The sequence below is a fragment of the Alternaria triticimaculans genome, assembly GCF_023758025.1.
Source record: "Alternaria triticimaculans strain BMP 0046 chromosome Unknown scaffold_5, whole genome shotgun sequence".
NCBI lineage: Eukaryota > Fungi > Ascomycota > Dothideomycetes > Pleosporales > Pleosporaceae > Alternaria > Alternaria triticimaculans.
In genome coordinates, this window is record NW_026055962.1 from 441,738 (window position 1) to 456,266 (window position 14,529).

Below are 14,529 nucleotides of genomic sequence, written 5' to 3' on the forward strand. Positions count from 1 at the left end.
AAGTGTTCCCAATCTCTATTGCAATGTAAGTATAATGTCTTTGTCACAGATAGACAATCACCATCAAATCTACCCGACAGGTTTCTAACCAACATAGATTGGATAGTTAATTCGGTCGTCAGAGGTCAAGCTACGATGGCTGAACTGATGAAGGTATTACTTTATTTCATTTATCTCGTCGCGCAGCTGTCTGACTAACAGGAAAATAAGGGAGCGGAAGAAGCAGAATAACAAAACGTCTACATGATATCGCACTTTGCAGGCAATCCACACGGACCCTCCTTATCCTTCTCTTCCGGCCCCTTCTGCTGAGGCTGCGATGAAGAAGCAGCGGCAGGAGCAGACGTAGCAGCAGCAGGCGCAGCAGTAGTAGTACCGTTAGTCGCCGCTCCCGTTCCATTCGTACCCTCGACGCTCTTCTCACCCACAGCATCGCCAGCAGTCTTTCCGCCATCTAGTCACTGGTGGGCCTTAGCAACCGCCTCGTAGAAAGCCTTACCCTGAGCCTTTGCAATGTTAAGCTCAAGCTCAGAGGGCTGCCTGCTACCGTCACCAGCGGAGAAGGTACCAGCGCCCCAGGGGCTACCACCGTGAACCTCGTCGAGGTTAGCCAGCATGCTGAATGCCGTCTTGTATCCGAGCGGCACGTAGATGAAACCGTGGTGCACAAGCGTGCTCATGCTGGTGATAGCAGTGGTCTCCTGTCCGCCACCGAGGGTACCGGTTGACACGAAGACACCGGCGTATTTGCCCCAGAAGGCGCCTTGTTGCCATTGCTTGCCCGTCTTGTCCCAGAAGGTCTTGAATTGTGCGGGGAAGTTGCCGTAGCGGGTGGGGATACCGAAGAGGATTCCGTCGAATTCCTCGAGGACGGCGGGGTCGTCGAGGGTGGGGATCGAGGCGTCCTTGGGGGGTGCGTACATCTTGTCGAGGACGTCCTGGGGGAGGGTCTCGGCGACTCTGCGGGTGGGTTAGTTGATGCCCAGGTGGTCTTGAGGGAGATGAAGGGGGTGTGTGGATAGCAATTGCAATTGCCAGCAGGGAGATCTTAGTGTTCGAGACATGGAGGAGGGAATACATACTGGAAGAGCTTGGCGTCACCACCAGCCTCCTTGATACCCTCAAGCTCAGCATCGGCCTATTCGTTCCTGTTAGCAAAAGCTCTTAATTCAAGAGAATGAATCGAGTGGGGAGCCGTTGAACATCCCCCTTCGACACAATCGCAACATACCATCTTCTTGATGTGGCCATACATGGAGTAGTAAACGATAGCGATCTTGGGAGCCATCTTGAATAACTTCCTGGGGGGTATCACAAAGAACGAGTAGAGTACGAACGATTCGAGAGAGATGAGTATGTAGTGAAGAAGTAAAGAAGAGAGCTTTCGGGGTGGGGTACGCACCTTCTACTTATACCCAGCAGCCAGCACCAGCACCACCGGGGGCTGGCATGTGCATGGTGCATGAGATAACCCAGACCCCTTGTCCATGGTCTTCGATCCCCATAGACTGTGTCTATCTCGCAATACATCATGCCATGGCTACTACATCATCCACCGGCCCAATCGCACCGAGCGAGCTTAGCTACCTAGCTGTCCTGTAAACAACTGCTTTGCGCCATTCTGCCCCTCATAGCGCTCCTCACTATACTTCATCAAGCTTAGACGGACGGTTAGCGCCCCACATATATACCCGGTGCAGTAGCGTCATAGGCGTTTCCGATGATTACATGAGCCTTTGGTAAGAGATTGTCAATTCGTTTTTTTTCTGTTTCGCTGGGGAAAGGTACGTTGTTGGTAACATTCCTCCGGCTAACCTGCTGCATCGCGAGTCAATTGCAGAGGAACCCACCATCCCGGGCCCGGCAAGTACTTTCTCGCTGGGGCGGACATCTTCCGCGCTGCCGTGCCTCTTATTCAGCAGACAATCGGTCGGTGTTCGGCGTGTACGGGACTGAGACCTTACTATAGGTTGGTAAGCTCCATCGCTCGGATAGAGAAAGAGGTTGGCTTCCGGCGTACATAACGGATGACCATGCGGTGTGTAAGCAAAAAGTGCGGAAAGCTGTACCTGGGCTTGTCTGCTTTGGGACGGTGTGGGTGCGTGGACTGCAGGTGCGGGGTGTTGGTCTCTGATCGCCAAGGTGTGGAACCTGTTGGCAAAATTGGAGCCTTCGCGAAGTTTCTTATCAACCGTGTGTTGCTATTCTCGTGATCGGGGATGCAAGCAAGTTTCCTACGTCGAATATGCGCGAAAGACTGTTTGCATAGATGATGCGCGATGGGAATATTGTCAGATGAGTGTGAAACTTGATTCATTATACTGATTGAAGGTTGAACGCTAAAATGCTAACAAACTGCAAGATGGAAAAAAAGCAATAGACACCCCGCCATCCTAAGTGATCAATACACAGTATTCGCTTTTTCGGAACATGGCCATGTTCTCGTTATGAATTTCCCAAATGCATGAATACAATGTGGCTGCTCCAGCCTGGTATCTCTTTGGCTCCAGGCCTGTCGCTCATGCATGTGGTCGTAATTTCGTAAGTATAGGTTCGCAATGAAAAGTTTACAGTTGAAGTGAATTCGGCCGTTATCAGTGGTTTTATCCACAATCAGGTTTGGATGGAGAGGAGCCTCCTGCGGACGCCGGCTAGGAACTCGGCTTCGTCGATGCGCTGGAACTGCGCCTCCTCCTCTTTTCCGTAGAGGCCGGTGCTTCCGTAGGGTCCCTTGCCGCTGAATTCGACGTTCTGTGGCCAGTGCCCGTCTGACGAGACCTGAGCCAGCGAAAAGTCGCCATGGACGGACTGGAAGCCGGGCTCGAAGATGCACTCGGCGAAGAACAGCTCGACGTACAGTTCGCGAGGAATAGCACTCTGCGCGCGGAGGCGGATAAAGCGACGGGCTTGCTCAAGAAGCTTCTGCAGGGCGTCGGTAGCTTCGTGAGTGGAGCGACCGTCCTCGTGCTCACACAAGTGCAGAGCACGTACCTGCAGGTCACCTGCGAACTTCGCATCGTCGTTGGAAAAGAGATGGGAGCACACGGAAGGAAGAGAGATGGACAGAGTCTCAAGCTTTGGGCAGTTCCGGAACGTGTCGCAGAGATGCTCGCAGTCGCTCGGTGATCCAGGATGCGGGTGCCAGAAGCCATCCTGTGACCGCGGGCTGTGCTCAAGGACTCGGAGCGTCTTCCGAGATGCCTTGACAATGGCCATGACACCATCGATGGTGATGGAGGAGTTGCAGGTCAAGTGGAACTCCTCCAGCTGAGTGGCCGTGCGAGCGATGGCGAAAAGATCATCATCGGTGATGGGCATGAAGCTAGTGTCGCCAAAGATCTTCAGTCGCCGCAGCTGGCTGAAGTTTACCGACTGCAGTGGCTCCAGATCAACGATGTTATCCTTGTCTGTTGCTTGCTGCGAAGTCGGGTCGACACATTGGAGTTCCAGCGACTGAAGTGGCTTGCCGGTGCCAGTGAGCACAGCACGCCACGCCGTGGCGTCCACGTGACGGATGGTCGTCCATGGAAGAGAGAGCGAGGTGATGTTTGTGCAGTTCTTGAGCGACTGGAACACCAGACGGTCGGTCTCGGCGGTGTAGAAGCCGTGCACCCACATGCGCTTGATCTTGGCGGCCACCTGCGGGTAGTCATTGCAGATGCTCACAGTCCGCTTGAGAGAGGCGAAGGGGTCGCGGTAGACCGCTGTGCCAGTTGGACGGTCAATGAGCTCGTACAACGGGTAGCTCTCTCGCCTGTTGGAAAGTTCGGCCCATCGCTATGCCATGTTAGCATCGTCCTCATTGTCAGGTGTGCCGATTTGCTTACCTCTCCGCCCTTCCAGCGACGGATGTAGACGTCCTTGATGGAGTGCTCCAGAGCCCACTCGTGCCACTTCCAGCAAACTGATCGTAGAGTGGCAGTTGCGTCCCACTTGAGGAGCTCTGGCGGGACCGGACCTCTCACATAGCGCTGGAGCTTGGCCCTCTCGAGAGGCAGTGGCGCCTGCTGGAGACCAAATGTATACGTGGGGCCATCACGTATATTGGCCTTGGTGACCTCCTCAAGAATCTGGGTGAGTACTTCGTAGGGGAAGTCGTTGATGTGCATTGAATGATTGACGGTATTGACGGTAGGGTGACTCGTTGTCTGGTGGTGAGAGAGCAGGTGAGGAATCCGTGGGTTTATGTATTAGGTGGCAAGGTCAGGTAGTTATTCCAGAGTGAAAGGCACTCCGGGGCTCTTATAGTCAGGCAGCACCTACCGCAGAGATTTATTTGGACAAAGAGCACCGTGGTTCATTGTTAGTCAGACGTCTTGTGTCTTCCCCAGGTCCATGCACAAGCGCCAACGACTCGGACGCTGGGCCGACATGGCTCTGAGCTAGAAGGATCACTTCACAGCCCAACCGAGCCAATAGGGCAGTAAGCAGCACGTCGCACGCGTATAGTTTTGCGATGGAAAGTGGTTGTGAGGTTAGGTTCTCTTTACGTCACGGTGGCTTGGCGGGCTCGGGTTTGCTGGGGCGGCGAAGCAAAGCAGAAAATTGGCTTCACGTGGCTCGTGGCTGGCGTTTCGATTACCCCCAGGAAATTCAATCCGCAGGCCACCTGACCACCAATGACACATGGAAATCTCTGACGAGACCCTCCGACCATCTTTCATCATCCCCGTGCCTGCATGGCGCCTCTCTGCTGGGTCCAACCTCCGTTGCTTCCATGCTGTCGCGTCGCGTCGCCTGGTCGTGATGCCGTACTCACGCCTCTTCTCACGACATCTCGAGCGTGTGGCTTGCTGTGCCATATTACATCCGACGCACCGGACGCTTTTAACATCTCCGCTTCTCCAGGCGTTTACGGCTGCGGCTGCGGGTGTCGCCATCTATGTCATGTCTCGCACCTTCTGTCGTCAAACTGCCAGCGTCTTAGCCAACGTCTTGTGCAGCACAGCACATACGCAACCAGCCTTGCAACACCCATTTCCGTTGAAAACCACGAATCCAGAACGTGCTGGATTTTCTTGCTCGCCATGCAAGGCACGTCGCACGCTATGCCATACGCACAACTCATGTCATGACCTTCACATCCAAGTGGATCGTGCAAATTCTCCTCCTGCATGGGCTCATCCTCCTGGTGACACGTATTTTCCGGTCTGTTGCATGAGTTGGAGCTTAGGCCTCTCACCATCGTGTCCATCTGGGCTTATTTGGTAATATCTTACGTCTTCGAAACTTCCCCGCTATGCGACTTCTCCACAACCAAGAATCGATACCGTTACGGGAACTACTCTAGCTCACCACTTGAGCCGAGCACACTACACAGCGATCCCCAAACAGCGGAAGTAATCAGGGTACGAAGTGCTGACATTGATTAGAATGATGCAATCGCTGACGGCATATTCGACGGGTGTTTGCGCAAACGAGCACAGCAGACCGTTCACTATATCGACTGTGCCTCTCCACAGCACCCCAGTGTCCATCTTCTTACCCCTAATTTCCTTTCTCAGTTTCTATGAGCTAAGGAAATACGCTACCCCGCAAAGATCTCAAAACCCCTGGCCAGCTCGCTTCCACGAAGCTCATCTAGCTCAGAGACGATCACACCGGCAAGCTAGGCTTCGGGATAGGCATTCCGTTTCCACTAGAGCATCGGCTTTGCCTGTTATGCCGCTGCGAGCCTGCTCGCCCATGGATGCCGGCTTCGCTGTTCGTCCGGCTGGACGTGCGCCACCGATACCTAGGTAGTCACGGGGCTGTACGACTCAGCTGACATGGTCCTACCCAGCGCTAGGAGCCGCAACACCACCGAGCAAGTATCGTGACCTTCCTTTTTCGCCCCTGATTCAAGAGGTGCTTCATGCTGCCACGTCGGTGCCTCCCGGATGCTGAGTTGGTCTTGGTGTCCGTGCTTCCCGGTCGGTGCGGTGGCAGCGCATCAACAGCATCACACGACGTTCTGACGATCAAAGCAGTAAGTTACCGTTCTGGTTCCGGTTGACAGCAACATGACTGAGGACACACCGGGTGTTCCAATCTCCTAAACGGCTGTCAAACTCCCTGCTGGCATCATGCTGGACCTCTAAGCTCGCCGTCTCCTATCTTGAACAACGGGAGATGTCTCTCAGTGCTACCTCTCGCAAGACACGCCCATGTACGCAAGGCTTCATTAGAGTAAGCTCCAGAGTACAGCTCTACGGAATTGCGACCCTCCTATCGCCTGTAAATCTTCAAGCCCTACACTAGTCTCGAACAAACTTTCAATCATTATCTCATAGCGTTGAGGTCAAAGGTAACTCAAAACCACCATTGCACAGGATCTCTGTACGACTTCAGACAACTCGCAGTAAGATTAGCACCCGCAACGTAGCATCTTCATCAAAAGGTAGGTGCAACACGAGATAGGGACATCGGGCATTGGTAACACGAAAGAGCCTCATGTACACAGCTTCCCGTTGCTGGCGCTGTATCACATGAGATAGGGACGCGCCGTGCGCGTCCATTCACAGGGAGTCGTTTGTGCAGTGCATAGCTTTCCATAATGCAACGTGAGATGAGGAGATCGGATGTTGAGGGTGCTTCATGCAAAGCACTCAGTCCGTAGCATTCAAGGGGATGGGTAGAGGTGCAAGACCATCGCATCAATATACCAACTCGTAGTCACCCGTCATGATCATCCATTACCATAATAGAGAAAATATGTCAAGTCTGTAAAAACGAAAAAGATCAATGGGGTATCTAATCAAACAAGCAAACCAAACGTTCCCCAAACTCACTCTCTACTCCTCTACCTCCGCCTCGCCCCTAAACTCTCCACATTATTCGCATGCGCAAGCAGATACTTACAACACGTCAATGTATACTTGCACGCCTTCGTCCACCCCTCATCTTTATTCAACGCCAACTTGATACTCTGATCATGGATGCGATCTTTCTGTATCTCATACGGCATCTTGACGCCGCCTGGCGGTCCGCCTCCAGGCGCTGCTATACCCGCACCAACACCACCTGCAACGTGCGACGGCGCAGCAGCAGAGTTCTCCACAAACTCACCCAATTGCCTTAGACATTCCAAAAACGCAACCATAGCCGTATCGAACTTTCTATGCAGAAACCCAAAGTTTATGGGGAAGTCGCCGGAGGAGTAGAGTTCGAGTTTTTGTCTTGTTACTTGTGGTGAGTTGGCGCTTGTTGATTGTGGTTGGCGTGTTGATTCAGACACTGTGTTTCCGGTGCCGCCTTTCGTTTCGATACGGGTGATTGTGGATGTAGAGCCCATGGGACAGAGTTCGTAGCCGTCGAACTTGTAGTTTAGTCGGTCGGCTAGTGTGGCGAGGAGGAGACATGTTTGACCCCATGCGGCGTTGATTTCGGGCCAGTCGACGTAGGGGTTTGGCAGGCGGCCGAGGCGGAGGCCGTTGATGGTGGCGAAGTGGTTGTCGTGAGTTATGTTGAAGGTGTCGTTGTATACACTTCTTCTCTGTAGCTGGTTCAGAATTTGCGCATCGTGCGCGTATCTTGTGGCTAGAGCGTCGCGGTCGTTTTGGATAGTGGTCAGGGTGGTGTTGAAGGCGTTTCTGCTCTTCCAGAACTCGCTTTCTTCTTGGTCGAGGATCCGGCTCTCGACTTCTAGGGCGGCGAGCTGGGCGTCTAGTTCGGCCTTTTCGGCTTCGAGGTTCTCGAGCTGCGTGATGGCGGTGCTTTCGGCTTTCTTGGCTGCTTTGAGGGCGGCTTCGGCGGCTTTGACTTCTTCGGCGCTGGGCACGTCGGTGTTGGCGCGGCGCAGGTAGTTGACGTATGCGTCGCGTTCGCGGGTGGCGACGCCTAGGCGCTTCTGCAGGCCTTCGATGAGCAACTCGGTGCATTCTACGCATATAGGGTGGTCGACGTCGGAGCGTGCTGATAGTATCTCGAACATGCGGTTTGTTGTTTCCAGTGTATCGGCCAGACTCGCACCTCCCTGTATGCCCAGTCCATTTGAGAAGCTCTTCCGTCGTGTCTTGTCATTCGCATTCGGCTTCGTCTCGCCTGCTTGCGATTTCCGATCCGGACTACGGACGGCCGCAGAGGGTGGGTCTATCATCGACTCGGACATGTGTACGTCGATGAAGGACATGGCGGGGTTCTGCGGGCCATTTGAGGGTCCCGAAGGCGGCGCGCCTTGGATGTTGCGCTTGAAGGTCGGGTTCCTGGCGTCTTTGGCCGCATCTTGATAGGTCTTGAGGTGTTCGGGCGGGTTCGGAGGGCGCGACTGGCGGTTGGGGGAGATTCGTGGCGCTGGCTGTTGGCCTGATACTGTCGAGTCTATAATATGTTAGTATGATGTGTGGTAGTTTATAGAGTAGATTTGTACCAGTCAACAACTTGAAGGCGGCCGGGTTGAGCTGGTCGATGGAGGCGTCAATATCTATGGGCGTCCTGCATTTCTGACAGGCCAAGGCCGTCTGTTTCTTGTCGATGGCCATGTTGTCATGAGCTGTGGTTCTTCATGCTTGACGAGAGGTCGTCTATTCCAAGGCGCCGACGGAATGACGGTTGCGGTTCACTGGCGATCACCTGCATGCGGGTGGGGCTGCCGCTAAGTGTCGGGTGCCTGCCGAGGAAACCGCGTCGCGTCTCGCTGTTCGCGTCAATCACAGCATCGCAATCAGAAACTGTCTTACACGCAAACGCCCACCACCCACACACCGACCCCTATTCTACACCGCTCTTACGCTGGTTGAGACACATGCTCGCTGCTAAAGTGCGCGGCAACACGCGCCATGGAACCGCCGGCAAAGCGCATGCGCATACTGCACTCAGTTGAGGTCGACGAAGACAATGCTGAATACATCAAGGCCAAGCAGAAACAACAACAGAAGCTCAAAAGCCGATTTGAGTCCATATTTGAGAAATTTGGAAACATGAATCCATCTCAAAGCGACGAAATCGACTTCAACACAAACAGGGTGGTTGTGGATAGAGGTCATCTGCGAAGAATAAAGCGCCAGGCCAATGGCAAAGAGAAGGCGCTACTGGAATCTATAGTCATGGGAAATGGAAGCCATTCGGAGGATGATGGAGATGACGACGAAGAGAAGGGAGAGGGGCAAGATTCGGAGGACGAACTGGCACTCCCGCAGCTGGTCAAGCCAAAGGCTGCTGGACCGCTTGAGCAAGACATAAACAAACAACAGACCACAGCCACCGAGACCAATGCGCCACAGCCTACAATACCCCAGCACGACTTGCCAGCAACATCTATACCGCAATTCGGCGTTCCGCAAACGCCCAATCCTTCGAACCCCACCGCAGACCTCCTACGACATCTTCAGTTTCCACAAACACCTGCGGGACAGCAAGCACAAAGCGCTTTCCACGCCAGTCTACTGCAGACAATCCACCAAGCTGTTAACCAAGCCGTAGCTGGTCTTGTGCTGCCAAACGCCTCGATACCCTTCGCAAACGCCGCAGCTCCGCCGATCACTCCAATAACAACAGACGACAAGGTAGCGCCTGCGACGGACCCGAAATGGTTCTTTCCACCTCTGTCTGCACAACCGCGCCAATGTCCAGTCGCCCAGTCGAGCCCTCTCCCAACCCATACGACACCACCAATAGCAAAAGAGACGGACCAACAACCTTCATACACTATCTCAAGGGATGTCGCTGATGGAAAGCCCTGCGCCTCGATTCGTACAAGACCGGATGAAAGCTCACCAACAAGACCCCGTCGAACTAGTCCACGTGTTGAGATCCAAAGGCGCATTCCCAGGACTGCAAGGAGATATCCCTTCACTCACGAAGATGATGTGTACATAAGCAAGCGCAAGAAAATAGACGGTGTATCATGGGCGGTCATCAAAGACAGCCAACAAAAGTGGAAGGAGTGGCCAACGACTGCACTTCACAACCGCTGGAATTTGATCAAGAATCAGAATCTTCACCTACAAGAGCCTGCTGTAGCTCCTAAGGGTGGTCGGGTTGTTGGGGAGGATCAGGTCTCCAAGGAACCCGCCGTCTCGAAGCCGCCGCACCATCTGCCGACACCGAGTTCTTCAGAGCATGAAGACTATCACCGGAGCCTTGTCCAGTCGACAGAAAGTGACATTCCGGATTTGCGATCGTCGAGCACTCATTTTGATGACGATGACCGTGATCTATTATCCCTTGCTGGCGATGATTATGACGAGGAGCAACTCCCGATGAACGACGACGACAACGATACACTTGTCGATGTATCTGGGGATGTAATACTGCCGTCCATCGAGACGAGAGATTTGATCGATGAAGATACATTACAGAGCGACTTGCTTGCAGAATTACCAACGCAAGACGATGTCGCAACACCAGTTCGAGAATCCTCCTGCATAGCAATAAAAGCCGAGCCTGCCTTCTCTTCGCCAACCACACTTCGAACACGAAAGCATGCAACACCACCTACCGAAGTGATACCCGAGTCACAAGAAACCGAAGACGAGCTACAGAACGACCATACCCCTCACAACATGATCATCAGACTCTCAGAAACTATCAAGCCTGACACAGTCCAACTACCGAATCCGCAAAACACGCATACCACCTCTCATCGGAAAAGCCCATCCCTCGACCTCATCGGCACCTCCGCCGACGACGAACTCCTGCCATCACCGCCCAACCCCACAACTCCATTCCTAAACCGTATCCATGAACCAGCCACCCCGGGAACCGCGTTCATATCCACCACATACCAAACACCCAAAATCCGCGACCTACATGACGGCAGTAGTGACAAAGACAGCAAATCAACATCGAAAGCCGATCGAAAAGCATTCCATAAACGGATCAAGAGGGAGTGGACGAGGAAAGGTACACCGGCGAAGGAGAGTGCGGCAAAAAGAAGGAGTTTGGGAGGATTGGAAGTGAGGAAACGGAGGTGGGTGGATATCGATGGGGAGGGGAGTGAGGATGAACTCGCTAAGTTATGATCGTAGAGAGAGAGAGGTAGTAGCTAAAGCTGACAATGATGATGTCTTATCTTTGTATGAAGAAGTTTATACGTACAAAATACACCTACACACTAAACTCTCTCGGAGATTGACCAGCTAGCATGGGTCTTACCATGTCATACCTCCACCTCCCCATCCCTCATTCGCATCCTGTCCCCACGTTCCCACTACTTCCTTCTCCTTCCTCTCCTTATCTCCCTCCCAACCCACCTCCTTAACAGCCGCACTCTTCGCCTTCACACTCGGATCTCTCGAATGCCGCTCAACCCACTGTTCCGTAAAATCCTTAACCCGGCCATCACCATGCGCATCCGTTTTCTCACTCGACCGCCTCTGCTTCGACTTCTGCTTCTCCTTGTCGGCGTGAGTCTTACTAGGTTTCCTCTCCTTCCCACCACCAGTAGTACCCTCTCCGTTATCCTTGACTTTCAACTTCCTCTCTAAAGCCAACATCTTCGCAATCAACTCCTCCTGCGGCACACACTTCAACTTCTCTGCTTTCTCCTTCTCCGCATCCCCATCATGCTTCATATCACCCTCCCCAAGTACACCCAGTCCTTTCAGTACCCCCTCACTCCGATACTTAAACCGAAATACCGCATACGGCTTCTCTAACCTATCCAGATACTCAGGTCGCCCGACAACATGACCGTACTCTGTCGCCTTGCCTGCGCGCACGGCGTGTTCGATACCGCTTTTGCTGGACGTGGATTTGCTGATGGTGAGGCGCGGTTCGGCTGGTGCGATGTATGTATCGTTTGAGGAGGAGGCGTGCAGGACGTTTTTAGGTGTAGAGGTAGATGGCGCAGGAGGGAACTGCCAGTGCGGTTGCGCTGTGAAATTGGGTGTGGGTTTGGGATGGATGCGAGAGGGGAAGTTGTGATTGGGTCGGTATCGAGAGAGGGTTTTGTTGCTCATACGTTGGGTAGGTAATCTGCCTTTCTCCGATGCCGGGCCTGGCGGTACTGGAGCGGAGGCGAAGGGTGTAGGCGTTGGCTGTTGAAGAGTGGGCTTTACGGCATTGTCGGCGGGAAAGCTCCATGATTGGGTTGGCCAGGCGTGTTCTGGTGCTGGTGCTGGTGCTGGTGCTGGTGGGTTGGCAAAAGCGGATGTCAAGGCGGATTTGAGACCGGCCCAGTCGTTCATCTTGTCCACTAGCTCTTGTTTTGGTGAGGACGGGGGGTTATCCCAACCAATCTGTTTCGTGTTCCAACCGCCATCATCAGCTTGGGTCTTGTTGTTGTCATGGGCTTCGTTCCAGCCTCCGGGCTGATCATCATCGGTTGAGTACCAGCCTTGCTTGTCATTCTGCTTTGGGGTCTTATTATGCCAGCCGTTGTCACTGTTCTTGCCCCATCCGGTGATCTTCTCAGTCTCTGTGCCCCAAGAGGGTTTGACAGTGTGATCTTTCTTACCGCTACCCCAAGACACAGCCGAAGGTGATCGCCCGCCTCCTACTTTCTCACCCGCTGTACTCTGAACAAAGTCCTTCATTGACGGAGCGTACGGAGCTGGGAATATGTTACTTGGAACATTACTAGGCTTCCTCATCGTCTCATTCACAGCAGCACCACACTCTGGAGTAGCCATTATTGGGGCAGGCGGAGCAGCGTAAGCACTAGGCTGCCGTGACCGTACCTGTTCCAGGGGAACAGGAGGGGGCGCATTCATCACTGTCGGTGTCATTCGTGTGATGGCTGAAGGTGCAGGCCCAGCGGCTGGAACTTCATCCGCAGGCCTCGAAGACGGATGACGATGGGAATGCTTCGATGCCTTTCGCTCATGATCGCGCTGTACCGATCTGGAACGTCGAGAACGGCTCTTGGATCTCCGTCGTGAAGGCTGTACCCGGCTTCGAGAACGCGATGGCTGGAGAGTAGCGTCGGAGCTACTCAGCGAGACCACAGAGTCTGAAGGCCGTTCGAGACGATCCCAACTCCCGCTGTCTTCTTCTGAAGAAGTGACTTCTCGATCTCGGCGTGAACGTCTTGACCGCGATTTGGAACGTGAACTCCGTTTCGCTTCGTGCTTCGAGCGCCGTCGATTGTGTTTAGGAAGAGTGACTGGGGAGCTAGATCTCAGATGATAGTGGCTAGGAGAATTAGTCACCCAGAGTTTTCCCTGTTGGCTGGAGGCGTCCCATTCAGCTGCCTTGTCCGTCGGCCAAGTATCTCCAGTGTCCCAGGCGTCGGACGGGGTGTCTTCCCGGGCGTTCCATCCGCCGACACTGGAGGAGTCGGTCTCGAAAGCAGGCTCAGCGTTCCAGGTAACATGGGTCCCTGCTCTACTTCGTGGAGGTCGTTCGCCCCAGCCAGGCTGTGACTTGGCCCAGCTTGGACCGTGTTCGCTCTGGTGATCGCGCAAAGAGAAAGCCTGTTGCTCTATGTGTTGATGTGGTTGTGTTGGAGCATCGAATGGAGATTCGGGCCATGCTCCTGGTGGCTGAGTTGCAGACTTTGCATCTGAATGTGTTTCCTTATACTGAGCCTGCCCCTCTGATCGTGTGTCCATCCGTCTTGACTCTTCCACTCCTTGCTTCACTGCTGTCGTAAGAAGATTGTTCAACCACATTGGGTCCACAACAGACGGTTGCACCGCTCCGACATGAGAAGGATGTGTGTTATATGGTTCTCCGTCACGCGGGATAGGACCGCTGCCATACTGGAAACCTGACGGAGGAAGGTCATTGGTGCGCCGCGCCCCCGGACTGATAGGCTCTGAGTATCTGGAATGTGGCCGCGAGTGGTTTACGATAGCCGCCGGAGGGAAAAGCTCCTGAGCTCCGTATGTAGTGCGATGAGTTCTCGATGTCGAGCCTTGCGGGCTACGTACCGTTTCGGCATATGGCGAGCGATAAGAAGGCACCGGCGGCGGTGGACCGTGGCCATTGCCGAAGCTGTTGAAGAATGGTCCTCGGTCATCGTACATAGACCTCTCGTTAGATGGCGATGAGCTATCGTCTACGCCAAACTGGCGATCGGGAAAGTCTCCTGCTCCATCAAAGTTCATCGTTGAGGCAGATTTGGCATTGCGCGTACCGGCGCATCGTAGAACGACGACTTCGATACAGCCTATGTTGTCGAGAATGTTTGGCGAACAAATGTTCGGTGCATCGTCCGCCGAAGCTGTGAACAGTTAGCAGACCGCGGTTCGATGAAGTCCTCGCAACACATACCAATGTTGAGTTTATCAAAAGCCCACTCCCTCGCAATCATCGACCCATCTTTCTGCCTCTCTTCCTTCTGCCTTACGCGAAAGTCGACAAGAGAGCGACTATCGGAAGGCTTCCGTAGCTTCAAATCCTGCCTATTGCGGTTGCACTGATAAACGCCGTCGACGTAGACGAAGATGGCGACGCCCGGAGCGATGAACTTATTGGAGGTGAGGTGAATGGAGAAAGACTGTGGCTTGCTGGGTACGGAGACGAAGGTTTCTACGAAACCGTCGCCGTATATGGTGCCGAACTCTCGCAGTGCTTGTTGACTCCCGGATAGCTCGATGGCGCAATTGAGGTCCTTTAGTGAAGGCATGGTGGGATTGGCCTTCAGGACAGTTGTCGTAAGATCGC

General features: G+C 53.8%; 5 protein-coding genes across 5 annotated transcripts; 1 reads left to right on the forward strand and 4 right to left on the reverse strand.

Annotated features, from left to right (window-relative positions):
* Positions 1-458: 458 nt before the first annotated feature.
* Positions 459-1,288, reverse strand: ALTA7 (Minor allergen Alt a 7; the record flags this gene model as incomplete). The annotated part of the gene is made up of 3 exons (XM_049365100.1): positions 459-960; positions 1,083-1,138; positions 1,232-1,288. The coding sequence occupies 3 exons, from the start codon at positions 1,286-1,288 to the stop codon at positions 459-461; spliced, it is 615 nt and encodes a 204-aa protein (XP_049222901.1).
* A 1,325-nt stretch (positions 1,289-2,613) lies between these two features.
* J4E78_004472 (uncharacterized protein) lies at positions 2,614-4,109 on the reverse strand (the record flags this gene model as incomplete). Its single annotated transcript, XM_049365101.1, has 2 exons — positions 2,614-3,777; positions 3,828-4,109. 2 exons carry the CDS (start codon positions 4,107-4,109, stop codon positions 2,614-2,616), a joined length of 1,446 nt encoding a protein of 481 aa, XP_049222902.1.
* A 2,672-nt stretch (positions 4,110-6,781) lies between these two features.
* On the reverse strand, positions 6,782-8,459 carry J4E78_004473 (uncharacterized protein; the record flags this gene model as incomplete). The annotated part of the gene is made up of 2 exons (XM_049365102.1): positions 6,782-8,298; positions 8,348-8,459. The coding sequence occupies 2 exons, from the start codon at positions 8,457-8,459 to the stop codon at positions 6,782-6,784; spliced, it is 1,629 nt and encodes a 542-aa protein (XP_049222903.1).
* A 297-nt stretch (positions 8,460-8,756) lies between these two features.
* On the forward strand, positions 8,757-10,940 carry J4E78_004474 (uncharacterized protein; the record flags this gene model as incomplete). The annotated part of the gene is made up of 1 exon (XM_049365103.1): positions 8,757-10,940. One exon carries the CDS (start codon positions 8,757-8,759, stop codon positions 10,938-10,940), a length of 2,184 nt encoding a protein of 727 aa, XP_049222904.1.
* A 129-nt stretch (positions 10,941-11,069) lies between these two features.
* J4E78_004475 (uncharacterized protein) lies at positions 11,070-14,491 on the reverse strand (the record flags this gene model as incomplete). The annotated part of the gene is made up of 4 exons (XM_049365104.1): positions 11,070-12,472; positions 13,250-13,334; positions 13,794-14,086; positions 14,137-14,491. 4 exons carry the CDS (start codon positions 14,489-14,491, stop codon positions 11,070-11,072), a joined length of 2,136 nt encoding a protein of 711 aa, XP_049222905.1.
* Between the last annotated feature and the right edge of the window lie 38 nt (positions 14,492-14,529).